Genomic DNA, 19,570 nt, shown 5'->3' on the forward strand with positions numbered 1-19,570 from the left:
GGAGAGAAAGAAAGAAATCGGTATATTTAAAACTATCGAAGCATAGCTAAATTCAGTTTTTTTTATTTTTATTTTTTATACAAATTCTTACATTTAAACAAAAATCACACACTGCGGCTCAGTATTGAAAATCGATGTGAAGAAAGCGACAATGAGATGACTTAACGATTAGTTCTTACTTTAGGGGGGGGGGGTTAGAAATTTGTTTGTAACCGAGTTCGACTATTGGTAGGGGCTGGTTCGGGTATTGGTGATGGGTGGCTCGTATTTTTTGGGACGGATTTTCCAAATAAATGGATTTTTCATTTTCCAAATGGAGAGAACAGTTTCGCCGCGCTGCCCATTTAAATTTCCCTTTGGAAGCTAAAAATTCGTAGTCTCATAAATTATAATTATTACTTTTCGATGTAGCTTATGCAATAAATTTAAATGCTTATGCTATGCCTTTGGGGGAGAGGGAAACCAGAAATCTTGCAAAACTTGAAAATTGAGAGATCTTTATTTTACAAATAGGTGATCGGATCTTAATGAAACTTGATATATAGAAAGATAATATGTCTCAGATGCACCATTTTCAATTCGAATCGGATCCGCAGACAGAGGGTTGGAGGGGGAAACAGAAATCTTGGAAAACGCTTAGAGTGAAGAGATCGCGATGAAACTTGATGGGAAGAATAAGCACAAGTTCTAGATAGGTGATTGACATAACCGGACTGAATCTGTTCTCTTTGGGGGAGCTGGGGGTTGTTAATTTTGAAAAATTAGAAAAATTGAGGTTTTTTTTTAACTTAAGAATGGGTGGCCAGATCTTAATGAAATTTGATATTTAAAAGGAACTCATGTCTCAGAGTTCTTATTTCAAATCTCGACCAGATCTGTTGACTTTGGGAGGATTTGGAGGGGAAAACCGGAAATCTTGGAAAACGCTTAGAGTGGACAGATCAGGGTGAAACTCGGTGGGTAAAATAAGCAAATGTTGTAGATACGTGATTGACGTAAACGCACTGGATCTGCTCTCTTTGGGGGAGTTAAGGGGTGAGGCTCAGGGCTTTGTCGAGTTTGGTGCTTCTGGACGTGCTAGGACGATGAAAATTAATAGGCGTGTCAGGGAGCTGCACAAATTGACTTGATAATTTTTTTTTTTTTTAATTCGGCCATCTGGGGGGCTGAAGGGAGAGGAAAAATTGAGGTATTTTTAACTTACGAGTGGATGATGGAATCTAAATGCATTTTGATATTTAGAGACCTCGTGACTCAGAGCTCTTATTTCAAATCCCGATCAACACTAAGCCTCTGATTTTCCTTTTAAATCAATCTATTGATTTTTAGAATTTTAATAGAGCTCTTACCATATGATCTCTTGGCTCTTTCGACCTCGTCACAAGAGCCATATGAGCTCATAGCTCTGGTTCTTGATGAAAAAAAAATCAATATTTTTCTTTAGCTTGTATAGTTTTTGTGGCTTTTTATTTATTTATAATACCAAATATGGATGGGATGCACTAATGCTTAAATATTGAAGTTACTATAGTTTTTTTTTAAACGAATTTGAAGTGATTTTTTGATTTCATTTGATTAAAAAAGGGAAATGTTGAGAGAACTATTGCTTTCAAATTCTTATTCTTCGTTGGATTAACTTTTTGTTGTTTTTAGAAATTCTTCGTCTTCATATATTTTTTACATTTTTTTTCTCTTTCCTCAGTTGTGTGGGGCCGGGGCCTAACAATAAGTGAGTGGAAAAAATGTTCGATATCTGTATCTTAGAATAGGTTTTATCAAACAGGTAAAAGAATTACAAGAAAGAAACGAACATGTACCTGTAATATAAATGAGGACTGCTGCAAGAAAGACCTAATAGAATTAGTCAAGAACAAAAATCTTTTTGTTTTACAGGTATATGTTGAACCAGAAGATATGAAAAACATGGAAGCAGATCAAGTTGATGAGCTTCGAGATAAGCTTGGAATCAAGGTGCACAATTAATTTTTGGTTTTCTTTCTCTTAATTTTAGTCTAAAACTAAATCAAGAAATACATAGGCATATACGTATGCTTATTCTAGGGGTTCTTACGCAAATCTCTTGTTCACCAACTGGAAGTTCAGTTTTTACTAGCCATTTAAAGTTTAAAATTTAGAATTTAAAAAATATTAAATGAATATTAAAAATAATTAGAGTAAAGCAATGAACCTAAAAAGTGATTATGTTTGCATACGGTTCCTGGAGAAAGAAAGGTGTTGTTGTCTCGGCTAGAACTGGGCAAGTAAAATTGTTTCTATACATCTTAAACAATTTTTTTTTGGGAGGGGGGAATATTTTTTGTAGGGAGGTGGCACTTTGTTATATAGGATTTTTTTTTTTTTAATGTTTCAAATTCTTATAGGCTATTTGACGTTTCAAAAGTCACAGGCTAAAAACTAATATACATTTTTAGGCAATACTGTCACCCAAGCAACGAATTAGTTTGCCAGTATGGCATGGTCCCTCCTTTCCTTTTTTTTTCAAGCAGAAATATTAGATTGACAGATTTTGAACAAATAATTAGTGAAGAAATACATTTCAGATAAGCTTATAGTGCATCAGATAGTTCAATCATGGCGAACTGTAGTATTGTTTTCTACTTATCCATGATGAAATAAGTTTTTGCTGTTACAGGTCAGTGGTCCTTCACCTCCTAAGCCCGTGTCATCGTTTGCTCATCTTTCACTTGACGAGGGCCTATTGAAAGTAATTTGGGAAATGGAATATACACAACCAACTCCTATTCAGGTAATAACAAGCCTAGAGTTTTGTACTGTTTTGGCTGGGTGCAAAAAATATATTATTCTTTTTTTTTTGGCAATTTCGCTATTGGGCACAAAAAGATGAAGAGGTTTCTGTAACTTTGATTAGACAAAAACCAAAGGATGTATCCCATTTAATTTTTCAAATTTCTTGGGGGATCAATAATAGATGTTACAAAGCTTATCAGGGTGCCATATAGGGGGGGGGGGGGGTAGGTAATTTTCCCGTTACCTAGATTTTGAAAAAACCTTTGGTATTTGCATTGAACAAAATCATAGAAAAAACAAAATGATCCCTTTTCTAGATTAAAAAAATTCTTTATCTGTATTTGAAAATAAAATTTGAAAAAAATCCTTGCCCCCCTCCTTACATAAGAAGTTTATCTGGTCCTAGTTTATAATTTTAAAATGTCTTTTTGTTTTAGACTTGCTTGTCAAATATTATAAAATTTTACTTCTGGAATTCAGTCCATCCCTTCGAATTTTTTTCTACGAAGCGGCTTTTACTATAACTATCTTGTACTTTGGTTTGTCAGGTTTTTAACCGTTTATTTTAGATTATTATTCATTATTGGTGCACTTCAAACTCAAACGAATTTGTAAAATGAAAGAATCGTCAATAATCCTTAGAGCGCATATTCAACTTAAACATTGAAAGTGTTTACAGTTTGTTTACTATCCGTGTGTTATACGTCAATGCGAAATTGTGTATATACCTTGATATAAGTGATAAATTTGTATAGCAATAGCAGAAGAATATTGATAACATAATCAAAAATTGTTTTTCAGTTTCAAAGAATTAAAGTCTTGTGGATCGCATTATTTTAGTATTTCTGACCATGATTTCCAACCAACACGTACTTGAAATATCTGGTAAATATCTCTTGAGGAAAAGAAGGATATGTGTGGATATGAAAAAAATGACACTTTTCCTGTGGGTATGAGGAGTTAGAAATATGAATAGGGTTATCAGTTAAATCTCCAGTTTAGAACTTTATTAACAGCAAGCTATCAGACAGAGAGGGTCTGAATGTTGAAATTTGAGTAAAAAAAAAACAATTATAAATGGGAGATAAATATTTATATTGTCCAATAAGAATTGACAATAAGAAGTCAAGCTTGTGAGCATCCAAATGAGACATTGTGACTTTTTTCATTTTTCTGCAATAAAATCATTATAAAAAATAAATACTTGTAATTTTGTTTAATACAATCGTATCGGAGAAGACTATTAATCTTTTTATAGGATAAATGCTATGTTTTCATCATTGCCTCAATTTTTACTTTAATGAATGAACTTAAAATGTTTTTCTCTGTTATAGGCCCAGGTAGTACCAGCCGCTTTATTGGGGCTTGATGTATTTGGAATTGCCAAAACTGGTGCTGGAAAGACTTGCGCCTTTATTTGGCCAATGATAAATCATATCATAGTCAAGAGCGTCCTTAAAATCCTCCATTGTTAAGATGTTATTTACACCATCCTGATCAATTTCGAATTCAACTTCTACTTTGTCTGGTTCAAGAAGAACGTCAAAGAAATCGTCCCTTGTTACGGAGACGTTGTCTATGTCTATATCGGGAAAAGTTTCGAATTCATCTTCTTCTTTTGTCGATATTTTTATAGAGCGAAACAATCTCCTCGAGAAAGCCGCCTGAACTAGAGCGGCAAGTTCAACCACACTGAAGTTTTTAGTAAGGGAAGCAAGTAACGCTCATTGTAGCTACTCCAAGTAAGGTCAAACTCCTGTGTAGTATCATTTGTATCGTAGATAATTCTGGTATAGTATCAAATATGTTTCCCTATCTCACACGTTGTTTAATGAGGGTTTTGTTTTCGTTTCGTTTGTAGACAAACTTTAAATTTTCAAAAGAATAAGACTGAGATTTAAGATCGACTAAACATAACTTCGGTTTCATGATTTTGCAGTTTTTTAAGGGTTTATAAGAACTGGGAAAATCAGACACCCAAATAGAGGTGCAACATGTCATAATAATGAATGAGACGAAAAAAATAATAAATTTGAAGAATATAAGTAGGGAAAACGATACTTCTGGAAATCATGCCAACAGCATTAGGTAGTTTCAAAGAAAATTTTTGAACATAAGACCTTCTATTATAAAATATCCAAATTACCTTGCTAGCCCTATTTATATGTGCTGCGTTTTAATAATAGTATTGCCATTAAGTATAAAATTACTTCTTGAGTACAGTATGTTACTACTCTTCAAAGCGGTAATAGACAAGCAATTACTAGCATACCAATCAGCAACTTTAATGACCCAATTATTTAAAGCATACAACAGATTGTCAATATTTAATTGGGAAAAGAAAAGAAAGGTATAAAACAGTAGGACAAGGATAAGCATAGTAGCCCTAGTCATAAGAAAGAAATGGCGCAAATCTTTAACACATGGACATTAGGCCTTAAGAGCTTGCTTGGTGAAAAGTTGCAATAACTAATAGACGCAGCATGATTGTTTTTTTCCTAGCTTGAAGGGGAAAATGCTCAAACTTTGTTGCTTGCTATCTTGGAGACTTGGAGTAATTAGAGTGGAATTAATTGCCTATTGTTTGAAATTTTCGAAACCCCTCCACACTTCCCCATAATTTGCAGGAATTACTGAAAGTATTTATGATGGTTTGGTGGATTCTTTAGGCTATATACTAGAAATCTTGGATTCGAAAATAAAGAGCCCAAAAAAGATATAGACTTCTTTTGATAGGTATTTTAATGGTCAGATGATTTCTGTACATTACGTACTGTAAGTCTCATATTGTCTGATATAGGACTCGCATGTTGGCATGTTTGTATAAATTCTAATGTTATCGAAGAAACTTAATGCGAGACAAAAAAAAATATGAGAATAACAGATAACTCAATGAAACCTTAATGAATAATAAACTCACTGATAAAGGCTCAGACTAATATCCAGGTCGGGTACATTTCATTTTAAATACTAATTTAAGGACCTTGTTAATTTGAAGTCTTATCTCGACACTCGTGATAAATTATGTCAATAGTGGTAATAATAAATACAAAAGACAGTTTTCTCTAGTTTTAGATCTCAATAGTTTTTTTTTTTTTTTATAGATGTTTTGTAGGACTTCTGTTATAGGTATTTTAACTAATTTTGTTGTTTTTTCACCGAATTAATAAAATTTCTTCTTTTTTCCGTATCTCTGTCAGTCAGAAAATAGAAACTTTTTAGGGTAGAATATGCAGCATACTCTTAATTCTAGAAGAAGGGAAAATTTAATTTTTTTTTTTGTTCGCAAAAGTGACAAATCCTTCTGAAGATTCGGAAATATTCAATTGGCTATTATTTCTTTCTTTTCGTAGGTCTTATGATTGGCATGGTGAAAAGGAAGGAAATAGATTTACGAAGAGTTACATTCTTGGTATTAGACGAAGCCGATCGAATGTTGCATATAGACTTCGGTAAATTAACATTTTCCATTTAAGAAATATGCCTGTCTCTTCCCAACCCAAGTAGTCTATGATTTTAGCCTGGGATGGAAAAGATGGTTTTCGCTTTTTTTTTTCTTTTTCTTACAAGAGCATTGACTAGGTCAGCTAAAAGAAGTTTTGTAATCTGTTCCGGAGAGGAATTAGTATCTTTGAACCATGTTTTCTACCTCTGAGTGGAAAGCTCCATTCTAGGAGGTACAGAGACCGGCATTCTAGGAGGTACAGAGGTCGAGAACTCTTACCTCTCTCTCTCTCTCTCTCTCTCTCTCTCTCTCTCTCTCTCTCTCTCTCTCTCTCTCTCTCTCTCAGACATGTCTGTTAACAAATAAACTAACCTTTCTAACCTTTTTTTTTACAATCCTAAAGGAAAGTGGGTTATGCCAGAATTGCCTCTCACTCAATTTGACTCAAATTGAAAGGGAACTTTCCCTTTCCGCGTCACTCTCCCCCCTCCCCAAACTCTCCGCCCCCTCTGTTTCTTTCCATCTCTCTCCCTCTCTACCTATTTTTTAATACAAAGGACACTTTTGAGGTTGTTTATCAATGACATGTGAAAGATATTTCGACAAAACTTGATTAATACAAATTTCCAGCCACATCCTAATTGTCCGTCCTAGTTATTGAATTTCATTAAATCGAAGTAAGCATGGCATTAACGCAAAAGGGAGAGTTTTAATACCGCTGCTTTATCTAATTTACGTCGGACTGTGACTATAGATACTTGATGTGTCCACCGAAATTTTTTGCATTTTGGCTTTGCGTCCGAAGTCTACTTTGTCTCGGGCTTTATGACACGTGTATTGCCCAGATAAAAAATCTTTTTTTAACTTGTTATTTTAATTCGTTCTAGGAGCTTGCTTCCCTTACTAAAAACTTCAGTGTGGTTGAACTTGCCGCTCTAGTTCAGGCGGCTTTCTCAAGGAGATTGTTTCGCTCTATAAAAATATCGACAAAAGAAGAAGATGAATTCGAAACTTTTCCCGATATAGACATAGACAACGTCTCCGTAACAAGGGGCGATCTCTTTGACGTTCTTCTTGAGCCAGACAAAGTAGAAGTTGAATTCGAAATTGATCAGGATGGTGTAAATAACATCTTAACAATGGAGGATTTTAAGGACGCTCTTGACTATGATGTCAAACCAGTAAGTGTTTTTTTTTGGTCTCATAAAGATTGCTTTATCGAAAAGTTTAGATTAAAGCGTAGGATATCTCTTATGGAGAAACTTCATTCTTTTAACATCAGATGTTTTTTTTGGACAATTCTTGAGATGAAAAACATATCTCCAGGACTGGAATCAAGGGAGATTAAATAGAAGGGAAAAGAAAAGCTGTGAAAAAAGGGAAGGAAGAAGGGTGTAAAAGTCAAACAAAGGCTTGTAGATTAAATATTAATATAATAATAATTTATTTATGCCTTGTTAACATCCAAAAGATGTACACAGAGGAATATGAAAAGAAAACTGATAGCTTTTTTTTGCATATAACTCAAAAAACCACTCACAAAACATGACCCATAAATAATAACATACTTCATAATATAACTCATAAAACAGCACCTATAAACGCTTAGATTAGAGAAATCGGGATGAAACTTGGTGGGTAGAATAAGCAAATGTCGTAGACACGTAACTGACGTAACAGTACTGGATAGCCCCAAAAAATTAATATGCAAATTTCGTTTTAATTATTATGTGCGGAGAGCCAAGATCAAATTATGCATTAATTCAAAAACGTCCAGAAATTAAACAAAAAAAAAAAACAAGTTTTTTAAATGAAAGTAAGGAGCGACATTAAAAGTTAAAACGAACAGAAATTACTCCGTATATGAAAGGGGCTTTTCCTCCTCAACGCTCCGCTCTTTACGCTAAAGTTTTTTACTGTTTTAAAATGTAGAGTTAAGAGAGAGAGTCAAACTTTAGCGTAAAGAGCGGGGCGTCGAGAAGGAGAAGCCCCTTTCATATACGGAGTAATTTCTGTTTGTTTCAAGTTTTAATGTTGCTCCTTACTTTCATTAAAAAAACACTTTTTTTGTTTAATCTAAAAAAAGAACAAACGTGCAAATAAGCAAGCACTTATGCAAAAAAAAAAAAAAATTAATAGCTTGAGAAAAAGTAAAAAGAAGGTAATATAAAGAAGAAAAGACAAGCACTGTACAGTAGAAATAAAAAGATTGTGGTCTTAAGCTTTTAAACGAAGCGTAAAAACTTTTTAAATGTTATATGAATTTTATAAATTTTATTAGGAGGAGGGTTTTATCTTATCTCCGTCGCTGCCACCATTTTGTAAACCGGTTTAAACAGAGTGTGGAGAATTACCAAGAATAAGCGTAGCGTGAAGACATCAAACTCTGCCGGTTAATAAAAATATACATAAAAAAAAAAAGAAGTGTTAGAAATAACCCGTACCTAATACTTGAGATAAAGTTAACACAACACAAGAGTTAAAAAAGAGCAAAGGTTTTATTCTTAAAAGAAGTTTGGTTTTTGGTTTTAATAGTCTCGTTTTAAGAAGATAATCAAGAAAATCAAAAGTTTTATAATTTGTAATATAAGTACAATCTTGCATAGTCTTCGTACTGAAATGAGAATTTTAAGATATTAAAATAAACTAACTACTAACTAATATGTGAGCAAACAAAATGTTCCAAGGTATTTAAAATATGTCAGCGAGACTCATGTCACGCTGTGGAAACTAGTAAATTAACATTAAGAGATTGAGAAGGAACAAATTATTCTGCTCACATCTAAGCAAAGCTACCCACACTCGCCAAGCTCCCAACACCAACTACCCTTTTCCAAAATCCTTCTCGTTTTTCTATACAACCCTTGTTTACAATTCGCACTTGTTATTTAGCAATAATCAATTCGTACAAACAAAAACATTTCCAAGGCTATACCAAGAAGAGGTTTAATCCCTGGTAAACAACCCATAAATCTAATAACAAGATTCTTACACCTTGTGACTCAGAGCTCTTATTTTAAATCATGACCAGCACTAAGCCTCCGATTTTTATTTTAAATCAATCTATTGATTCTTAGAATTTTGCTAGAGCTTATACCAGATATACCTCGTCCGTATATATGTAACATAGCTCATACCTCTTCCGGCCTCGTCACTCTTAGCTCTTGTTGTATTGGTTGAGCTTAGAAAAAATCCTTATAAAACAATTCACGATAACTTAATTCAGTTGATGGTAAAATGGATGAAAAGACTGAGGTAAAGTGTACATACCATTTTTCTAACGGGATTTGGTGTAATAAATCAGCTGATGACTTAATTTATTAACCTCATTAAAAAGTACCTTTGGACTATTCCTAATTTTGGTTGATATATATTTTACTTGTTGTTTCTTCCAAGTTGCCACTAACTTTAGATATTTCTTTTTTTTTCTTTTTTTTTAACAATCTGGAAAAGGGAGCCATTTCTCGGTCGGTCACATTGATCTCAAATACGATACCACAGCCGATGTTTCTGTTTTGCCTCATGCGATCCTGGAATAGCAGACATTCCCTTTTTGTGTATTTCTATGCACTCTAATAATAGGAACCGCAACGGAAGCCCCAACTTTCATTGCATGAACAGTTTCAGCATAATAAATATATAATTCCAAAGAAGAAAAATTTTGAGACTGTGACAAGAGGTGAAAAGGAATTCTAATTCTACTGAGAATATCATCTAATATGCACTGATAAAAGTTTACGTCTTTTTTATCCCAAAGCTGCTTTGTAAACATTTTGGACTACAACACCTATGGCAAAACACATTTAAAACAACAGGCACTTAAAGGTGAGAATGATCACTAATCAAAATGTCCTCTGATACTTAAACAATAGACTTTTGAACATTCAAAATCTGAAATTATAAGTCCAAATTTGTCACGCTACCTGAGTTATGAACAAAAGTAAAATTTTCGCTGCCACTGATAGATCTTTCGGAAGTAATGATAACAATATCTGGGACCACGGTAAATTAGGAGTAGTGAGGTCAGTGTTAAAACACCGCAGAGTAAAATGGCTTTGCCAGACGCTTGTATTTTTTGAGAAATTTTTGAGACTTTTGCACATGCTTTAGCAAAACGTTCGTTAGATTGTTCGTTTCTGTAATTAGTAGGTATATAAACTGCAAGAATAACAGTATGGCCTAGATCAACTGCAACAAAAGCATCATTAGTTTCAAGTAAAACACACTTAAGGCTTTTTTACTCCAATCATAATGCCGCCAGAGGGACGATCACCTGTAATTTTTGCAGAACGGATGAAGAACTCGTGGTCACAAGAAACTTCCAACTGATAACTATTAATGCCACTTAACTGGTGCTCAACTACACACACTACGTCGAATGACTTGAATATTTCGGCTAAAATTATTAATTTATCTCTTGCTCCATTTATGTTTTGAAAATACAGGTTTACACAATCAGGTTCGGTGCAATGGTCCATACCTGTAGCGGAGGAAAATTATCAGCCACAAGCTAGAGTGCTCGATGCAGGGACGGGCATACGGCTCTTCAATACGGCGCAGGAGAAACTATTGCTTCTGTGATTTCCACCACAATTTGCACATTTCAAGTCGGAGGCATACGGTGAATTCATTAGCGAATCCATTCTAGAATTTACTTCAGCAATCTTCTTGCTCAAGCAAGAGAGTAAAGATAAAAATTTGAGAAATTTTTTCATCAAGTGGATAGTCACTAGTTAATTCTCCTGCCGACTTGGTGCAGCTCAAGAGAGTAGACGCCATCTTGGCTCAGGTGCGGCTTCAAAACTTATTCCTATCCTGCCTAGGAAATGGTGCAGACTATAAGACCATCCCATTCATGGACGACCTCATGGGTCTTTTCCTAAGCCATCAAGTGGCTGGTGTATTAAAATGGAAAGTTGGAAGAATCTCACCAGGGGCTGATCTAGAGCAAAATCCTGGGGAAGATGATGTGACAAAGGTGCCAAAGAACAAAATCTTTGGAGGGGGAGGCAATGGGACATTGGTGCTTAAAATTGACAAATTTATTCTATAAAAAGTGAAGAAAAAAAAACAGTGAAAGAGGGCATCAGAAAAAGCTTGGGGGGTATATGGCCCCCGGCCTCCCTGAATCCACGGGTGAATCTTTTCCTGTTAATTTTTTTCTGTTGTCTGTTTGCGAAAAGTTGTTACTCATTGGAATCTAGTTCTAAGTTCAGGATCTTAAAAGGTATGTTTGCATTAAATATCACCCACAAAAAATACTTTAAGTACATTGATATTATTTAACATCTTGAAAATTTGTTTCTAACCTTGGGACTTTTTCGTAAGTTAATCTTGGGATATTGTCAAATTCTCAGCAGCAACTCTGATTTATGGACTCAGTTCGTAAAATTAGTTATAAATTGCAATTAACCATACTGACAAAATTAGCCTTCCTGATGACCTGAGTGACTTGACGTAACGCTCCTGATCGAGGTTCAGCCTAGAGAAAAATGCTAATCTTTACTATTTTTACCTGTTTTACAGGTTTTACCTGTCTGAATGTTCACGAGCTAGTGCTTGACTTCTTCTAGTGCGTTAAGTATCATTGACAAGTACTGTTCGAGGCGATCTCTCAATCTGGAGCGAAGCTTTAGATTGAGGGATCCAAGTCGAAAAGCGTAAATAACAGGTGGTAAGTTGGCATGTAGAGAAGGTGACCAAATCACTCATGGACTCATACCGAAAGCTGATGAGAATTGACACTTTTGCTCTTAAATGACAGCGTTTAAATATTGGATGCCAATTCATGCAACCTTGTCCCTCGTTTCGTCTCAAAATTTAGTTTAGGCTGTGTCCCTGGCACATAGGACGGCAACAACAGTAGACCAGGGCTCATCGCCGTTAAGGAGAGCTCGAGCTACAACGGCACTTTTTTATTCTCTTTTTTGTTTTTGTTTGATATTTGACCAGACTAGACGTTATAATCAGATGAATCAGTGATGGAATTTATAGACAGAGAGAGTATTCTGGTTCTCTTACTAGTCATTTTTATCCGCACTTTTAATTCTTCTTTCTGTTCTGATCCTTAACTGTTCTATAAATCATTGAGGCAGGCCAGACTAGCTTTGCTTATTGTTATTGCAGTGAACGTACAGCGTATTTACCTTTAAGGTAAACCAAAAATTACAAAAGCAGTTGAAAAAATATGAGAATAAGATTAGCCACAATTCTTCAGTAACTATTAAGTTTTTAACCATATTGCGTCTGGATTACCACCATCTAACAAACAATACGCAGCTAGATCATGTACTGCTATATTGTGGTTTTCATATTTGAATGTTCCTAAATCAGTTTGTTTTAGATTAGTAGATTGTAAAGGAGGGTCTCCCCTTGCTAATTATTTATTAAATTTTAATCTCTCGGAATTTTTTTTCTTCATTTCAAAAGCATATGTGGAACATCATTGAACTGTTTTAAAAGATGTAATAGCTGGCCAGAGTCAATGGAGCAATAAGCTGAGTGCAGCTTCCTTACCGCTCCATTGACTCATGTACGTCTATAAGAACTGTATTAAATGGGGCTTACAAATCTGTAATTGCTACCTCTCGTTTTGATTGTTCTAACTGCTTTTGTTTCTCATATTTCAGGCATTAGGATACGACTATCACCTCATAAATCAATATCAAGAGGGAGGTATAATTGAATGGTGTGAGGAAATAACTATTATCATCAAGACTGGAGAGAATCTAATAAAGGAAGTTAAAAATGCGTCTCATGCCAGTCTTGTTACTGTTCTTCTTGAGGGTGAACCCGGAGCCGGGAAAACTGAACTTGCTGCTTACATTGCGAAATCGTCGAATTTCTCCTACATCAAAGTCTGCGATTCAGAAAATATGGGTAGACTTATTCAAGATAATAGACGTAGAGCAATCAAAAAGGTAAATTAGTTCAAACTGTATTATTATATTTTTTTTTTTTTTTTTTTTTACTTTTGACATTTATTATATAGAAGTAAGGGCTGTTTAAAACATTTAGATATAAAACTATTGAGAGAATTATTTCCTTTTCCTTGCAGCAAAAAATAGTGAGATTAAATAGTTTTGGACATACGTAAGCAGTCCTTTCGGGTAAATAAAAAAAAAGCTGTACATGCAACATGGATAATACGTCCAATATTATAACGATGTTAGCCAAAACACCAACCAATTGCAACTTAAACTATGAATTTTGCTATCGTTTCCTTGCAAACGGATAAGTTCAATCTACAATTACTCAAAGGTCCATCTTATCGGATCGGTTGGGACTTTGGATAGCTGCCTTGCCCAGTTTGATTTTTTTTTTTTTTAATCAGGGATTACACCGCGTTGTTATGCATATGCAGCGTTGTCAATTTAGATTCTTCTTATTTACTTAATGGGTTAAAGGATTATTGTTTTATTATATTAAACGATTCATATACTACTTATTTGTATTTTACCGTGGTTAATTCTTTTAGACTCTTGGAAAGTTACACGAAAAGAAGGTTACAAATATTGGAAATCGTTCCATGAAAAAAAAAAAAATGTTTTAGTGATTTCATATGAATGTTTTTTTTTCCTTTTTATCTGTTTATTGCCTTACTCTCACATATCGAAGGAATATTTGCGTTTGTGAGTCTTATTTATGTAATTGACGTTATTTTTCTTAGGTTTGAATATCCAATCATAAAATTAACTCTTAGCTTTGTATGCTCTACTTTTATAGCAGAATAATAGTAACTAATACCCCCCCCACACACACACACCCACACACCAAAATCGAAATTTTTAAATTGTAATTAAATTTTGGTTAATTCTAGACTCGTATTTAATTATTTTAATTCTTTGCTTCATTTAGCCTACCAAAAAGAATCTGAACGAGGGATGGGGCTGGGCATATTGATGCTCAGGAAGATTTCACCTGAAAGATCGCACCTGACCTAATATAGCACCTGAATTGTGGTTTATTTATAATGTATTGATATTGCCACTGCTGCTCCAACTGTAAATTTAAGTTTAAGCTAAATAGATAAGTTAAATAAGATAACTTAAATAAAAAAAGTATACAAATTCAAAGAAACCGAGGGATGAATTTAAAAATGCTGTGGCACAAAGATTTTACCTTTTTTTTTTACTGGGTCAAGATTTCTTGTAGTTCCATTGTCATAATAAAATGCGACACAAAAATAACCAATGCAATCGATGAACATTTTTAACATAAAAAACCAAACTATAACACAAATCTTTCCTTTTCTCTTTGGTAATATGGCAGCTCTGCTTCATTAAAACCTTCCTGCCAAATTTATATTAATATTGCCTTATTTAATGATGTCGTTGTTTCAATGGATTTTGATCTCAAGGGTATCCCTGTTGAGATTCTTTTCTATTACGCTGTTCACCTAATTTTGTTTTTTGTTCACTTATTACGTTTAAGATTTTATGTTCACTTGAGATAAGATAGGACAAGGCTTTTTATGTCACTTGGTATCTACCAATTTACAGAAAGACGGTTAATTCGGAAAAATTAGAAAAAATGAGGTATTTTAAAAAACCGAATTTTTTTTTATAACTGAAAGTAAGGAACTATATCAAAACTTAAAAAGAACAAAAATTACTCTGTATGTAAAGGGGGCTGTTCCCTCCTCAACGCCCCACTCTTTACGATAAAGTTTGACTCTTTCTCTTAACTTTACTTTTTAAAACAGTTAAAAAGATTTAGCGTAAAGAGCAGGGTGTTGAGGAGGGAACAGCTTCTTTCATATACGGAATAATTGATGTTCGTTTTAAGCATTAATGTCGCTCCTTACTTTCAGTAAAAAAAAAAACTTGTTATTTTATTTAGTTTCTGAACGTTTTTGCATTAATATATGTTTTGATTTTGGCTTTCCGCACATGAATTATTAAAGCAAAATTTGTCTGTTATTTTTTATTTTAATTTTTTGGCTAAATGGCTTTCTCATAGTTTTGATTGAACGATTTTAAGAAACAAAAAGGAGCGAGGGGGGGGGGCTAGTTGCCCTTCAATTTTTGGTTACTTAAAAAGGCAACTAGAACTTTTAATTTTTTTTACGAACGTTTTTATTTGTAAAAAATATACGCAACTCATGAATTAACCTACGTAACAAACTTCAATATTCGTATGTGTAATATTCGTTGCATATATTAGGGGCTTCGGCCCTTCGTCAATACCTCGCTCTTTACACTAAAGATTAAATTGTGTCCCGATTCCTTAAGAATGACCCCTGAATCACAAAGGCCGTAGAATAAAAGTTGAAATTACTAAATACAATTTAGTGTAAAGAGCGAGGTATTAGGAGGAGTTCAGCCCCTAACATGCGTAATAATTTCTGTTCGTTTTAAGTTTTAATGCTGCTCCTTACTTTCAGTTGAAAAATCTTTTTCATTTTTTTATTGTTTTTTGAAATAATGCTAGAAAATCCTGAGCCGCCTTCATGGAAATTCTCTTCCCCATGACAAATTCTTCTATGGAAGGATCCTCCCACACAACCCCCATTCCCCTAAAAAAGCAACAAAAAGTCCCCCTGAAAACTTCTGTACATTTGCCAATAACCATTACTATCTGTAAACACAGGTCAAAGTGTGTAACTTGCAGCCCCTTTCACGGGGTCTGTGGAGGAGTTTATAGTTTGTTACTACGAATTGAAGTCTCTGTTAAATATAGAAGAGGCAGTTTGATTAAATTTGGTGGTACTTGAATCTATATGAAACTTTCAGGATCAAACACATGAGATAATTAAAAAATAAATAAATAAAATAACGAGCATTTTCTCCCCGCATAATTCATGCTATTAAACTATACAGACAGAATTGACGGTGTATTCTTTTAGTTTCTAGTATTCCTTCGTCTACTACTAAGAACAAAGAAAAAGATAGAAATAAGCAGCTTTGGTTTATGATGGTCACCAAGAACCTTAGATTAGCTTAATTTTTGTCTAGCGGATTTTTGAAAATTTCTTGGCTAAATTCTCAAATTAAATCTTCAAAACGTCATATCTTTATTGTTTAAACAATGGAAATTATTCAAGACAGTGAAGTGTATTTTGTAAATTCTTCTGAGTTTATCTAGTAAGCAAACGGTTATGCAAATCTTGGTTTGTGAGGCGCTTGAAGCTCTTTGTAAGATTGAGTGTGGCTCTCGATAAAAAGATTGAATAGATATTTATTGGAATAGAATTTATTTTCAATAAATGGAAATCAATGAAATATAATGGAAATATACCATCATTATTTCTTGAGGTAAAAAATAAGAGCTATTCTAAATGAGAATTGCAGAAAAACATGGACTGAATAGAACTTCAAGAGGAACACAGTTTTGAAATGAGTTTTGGAAACTAATGCCACAATCTAAGCACCCAATTTAAGAAAAGCTGCTTGGACATTACTCTACATATTCAGCTATAAAAAAAAACTCTAGAAAATAGTTGAAATAAAAATCGTTTTCATTAAAATAAAAATAAAGGAGACATGATGAAAATTTTATGCCGTCATATTTAACGGCATCATCATAATGCCTTGAGACAGAAATTGAAGTTGTTCTAAATAATAATTCCAAATGCAATGGAATTATTAGAGCTTTAAGAGGAGAATAATCTAAAAACGCGTCACAAATAATTAAAATCTGCAAAAGTGTTTGAAAACTAGGGCCACATTCAAAGTGCCCAAATTTAAGAAAGACAAAATTTCAAACAACTTGTTGTTGTGAGTTCCTTTTTTCAATAATCAAGTTTATAAAATCACTGCACTGTGCAATACTTAAAAATGAGTATTTAGCAGAATTAGTTCGTATCGTATTATCGAACTAAAACGATTTTTGAATCGTATTAATTCGTATCGTGCTAACGGACTGTGAACCTGATCCGAGAAAATTCACGGAAATAATTCAGTATCATTTTGTTTATTTCGTTAAATTTTCATCTCTATTGTTGTTTGTGGACCTTCGCATGCAAGGCGTCTCCCTTCCTAATATAAATTTGTCCCTCTGAAAAAAGAAACACCCCCTCCCCTACAAGCTGTGTTCTCATTTTGAATTTTAGCTGAATGCAGTAATTTCTTCCAAATCAACTATCGGACGTAATAAAACCAAGTTAGATAATAAGACTGCGAAGTATGTCACTAAACAAGAATAGTTAAAAAATGCCAAATATAATAAATAAAATGAGATCAGATTGTTTGAGAACTGTTGCTAAAACTATAGGGATGAAACAATTTACTGGGTTAGATGTATACTTTGTTTAAATGTATAGCAGAACAAGATAAAATAAGTCAAATGGAATGAAATATTGGTGAGAACTATTGTTAGAATGAGGGTAGAGGCTGAATTCGTGTCCTAGGTAATGAAAAAGGTAGATAATATTACGTCTCTGGAGAACAAGTGAAAAAATAAATGAAATGAAATACAAATTTCAGAGCCCTTTTTTTTAATTATAGAAGTGAAAACACGCACTGACTCTACTCTTGTTCAGCCAGTCAGGTATGTAAAATTCCGCTTTATTTAAGATCATGAAAAAAAATTATTGAATATATTAATAAAACATTAGTAAATAAAAAGTAAAAAACTAATCATAAAAAATAAGGAAATAAAGTGGAAATTCTTGAAAACTACTGTCAGAATTAGGGAGTGTGGGAAAGGGGGTAAATCGCGTATTGGATGGGACTTGTTTGCTACCGAAAAGGTACACGGCATTACATTCATTCAAATATATAAAATATAAAGAATTAATAAAATATTTTAAAAATACATCTCAGTCGCCCCTAATTTCTGGAGATGAGTGTGTCTCATTACAGTCCATTCAATTTTATGTTTGTACTAATATCTAATTATACTAATTATGTACTACTATCAATAAAGATTTTTTCTCTTTCCCCTTTTTATTTTTCATTTACTAAAACTTTTATGTCTATTCTAGTATTTGATTCTTACCTTTCTTTTCCTCATGTCCCTCGTATAGCTTTTTTTAAATCTTAATAATCACATCCTAATTACCTGCTCGATTCTAGGTTCTCTGTTGGAATAAAGAGGCTGCTATTCCTCCTAGATTTACCTGGTGTAAAAGGACAAACAAGAAGATTTACTGAAATACTTGAAAACCAGGGCATTCTGAGTGAGAAACTGTCAGAGTGGGGGAGACAGGAGACAGGTGGATGGAGACAGGAGACAGGTGGATGGAGACAGGAGACAGTGTGGGGGACATTTGGAGATATTCTTTCTAACAATCAGTAGTCGACAGTTCTCTCGAAATTTGTGAAACCTCGAAATTTGTGACCATGTTTTTTAAGTTTTTTGTTTATTGCTCTTAAGCTGCCATACAGTGCCTATGTTAATTTGATGTATGTCAGATTTTGTCAATCGGATCCAAAAATAAAATAGTTGAAATGAAACCTACCCTTGCAATGCGCCTTTAAACTATGAAATTTGTCTAGCGTTGCCGAAAAACTTCGAATGAAGAATAACAATATTATATGATAAACCTTACGAGTGTGTCAGAAAGATACTTTTAGCGCAAGTCCAATGCAACAACAACCAGCAAAATATCCAAGTTTGTTATCCCAAAGCTAATGTGCTGCTTCTTCTGCAGACAAATGAAAACATAGCGATTAGCATATTTGGAATCAGCTCTTAGATGTATCAAGTCAAGTGATATCTTAGTTTTTGCCTATCGAAGTAATAAATAAACTGTAATTTTACCCGCTTGGCTCTGTTCCGGGTCGTCCTTTAGGTCAGCAAATATTCACAAGCTTGCTGACCATAAAAAATTGTCCGATACTTTGCCTACAATTTTAACAAATAAATACACAAGCCACAAGTTTAACGAATAATGTCTATTCTTCTAAAATCTAGCAAAAGATCCCACATTTTCATCGTTTCTTGGTTTGGTAAATCCGTCATATTATTTAATCAATTATTTTAGTCCAAATGAAAATCTAAAGAAAATCCAGCAACTTAATCTGGATTAAACAAGAACGTGAAGAAAATTGATTGAAATACTAGCTTTTGCAGCAAGTACGTAAACAATTGAAAATTTAAAGTCTCTGTCAATCAGTTAAACCAAAGCTTAGCAAAAATGTACCTTTAAAAAAACCCATAGAAATAGCAAACAATAAGAGTTTTGAAGGGTTTAAAGGATAAGAAGTTTAAAGTATATGGATCATAAAGCTATTAACCCAGGACATGTAATAAACGATATAGTTTAATTACGTGTTCTTTGACTAGATCTGTTTCCGTATATATTCTGAGCGTACGTTAGTTAGTTAGTTGAATAAGAGTTAAAGGTTAAGGTTAATTAATTTTTTGTGACAGACAGATTTAAATTGTCATTTTCTTTCAGGAAAAGCAGGG

At 33.7% G+C, this 19,570-nt stretch overlaps 1 protein-coding gene across 1 annotated transcript; it reads left to right on the top strand.

Annotated features, from left to right (window-relative positions):
• The first annotated feature begins 1,574 nt into the window (after positions 1-1,574).
• Positions 1,575-18,612, top strand: LOC136040573 (vesicle-fusing ATPase-like). The gene is made up of 4 exons (XM_065724808.1): positions 1,575-1,971; positions 2,654-2,767; positions 12,844-13,134; positions 18,232-18,612. The coding sequence occupies exons 1-4, from the start codon at positions 1,915-1,917 to the stop codon at positions 18,307-18,309; spliced, it is 540 nt and encodes a 179-aa protein (XP_065580880.1). The 5' UTR covers positions 1,575-1,914; the 3' UTR covers positions 18,310-18,612.
• Positions 18,613-19,570: the final 958 nt, after the last annotated feature.

Source organism: Artemia franciscana, chromosome 21, assembly GCF_032884065.1.
Source record: "Artemia franciscana chromosome 21, ASM3288406v1, whole genome shotgun sequence".
NCBI classification, from domain to species: Eukaryota; Metazoa; Arthropoda; class Branchiopoda; order Anostraca; family Artemiidae; genus Artemia; species Artemia franciscana.

Bases quoted from the DNA above. Each gene is read 5' to 3' on its own strand.
- LOC136040573 (XM_065724808.1), top strand. From the start codon at position 1,915: ATGAAAAACATGGAAGCAGATCAAGTTGATGAGCTTCGAGATAAGCTT. The intron at 2,768-12,843 runs GTAATAACAAGC...CTCATATTTCAG, and splicing joins CACAACCAACTCCTATTCAG to GCATTAGGATACGACTATCA. The intron at 13,135-18,231 runs GTAAATTAGTTC...GCTCGATTCTAG, and splicing joins GACGTAGAGCAATCAAAAAG to GTTCTCTGTTGGAATAAAGA.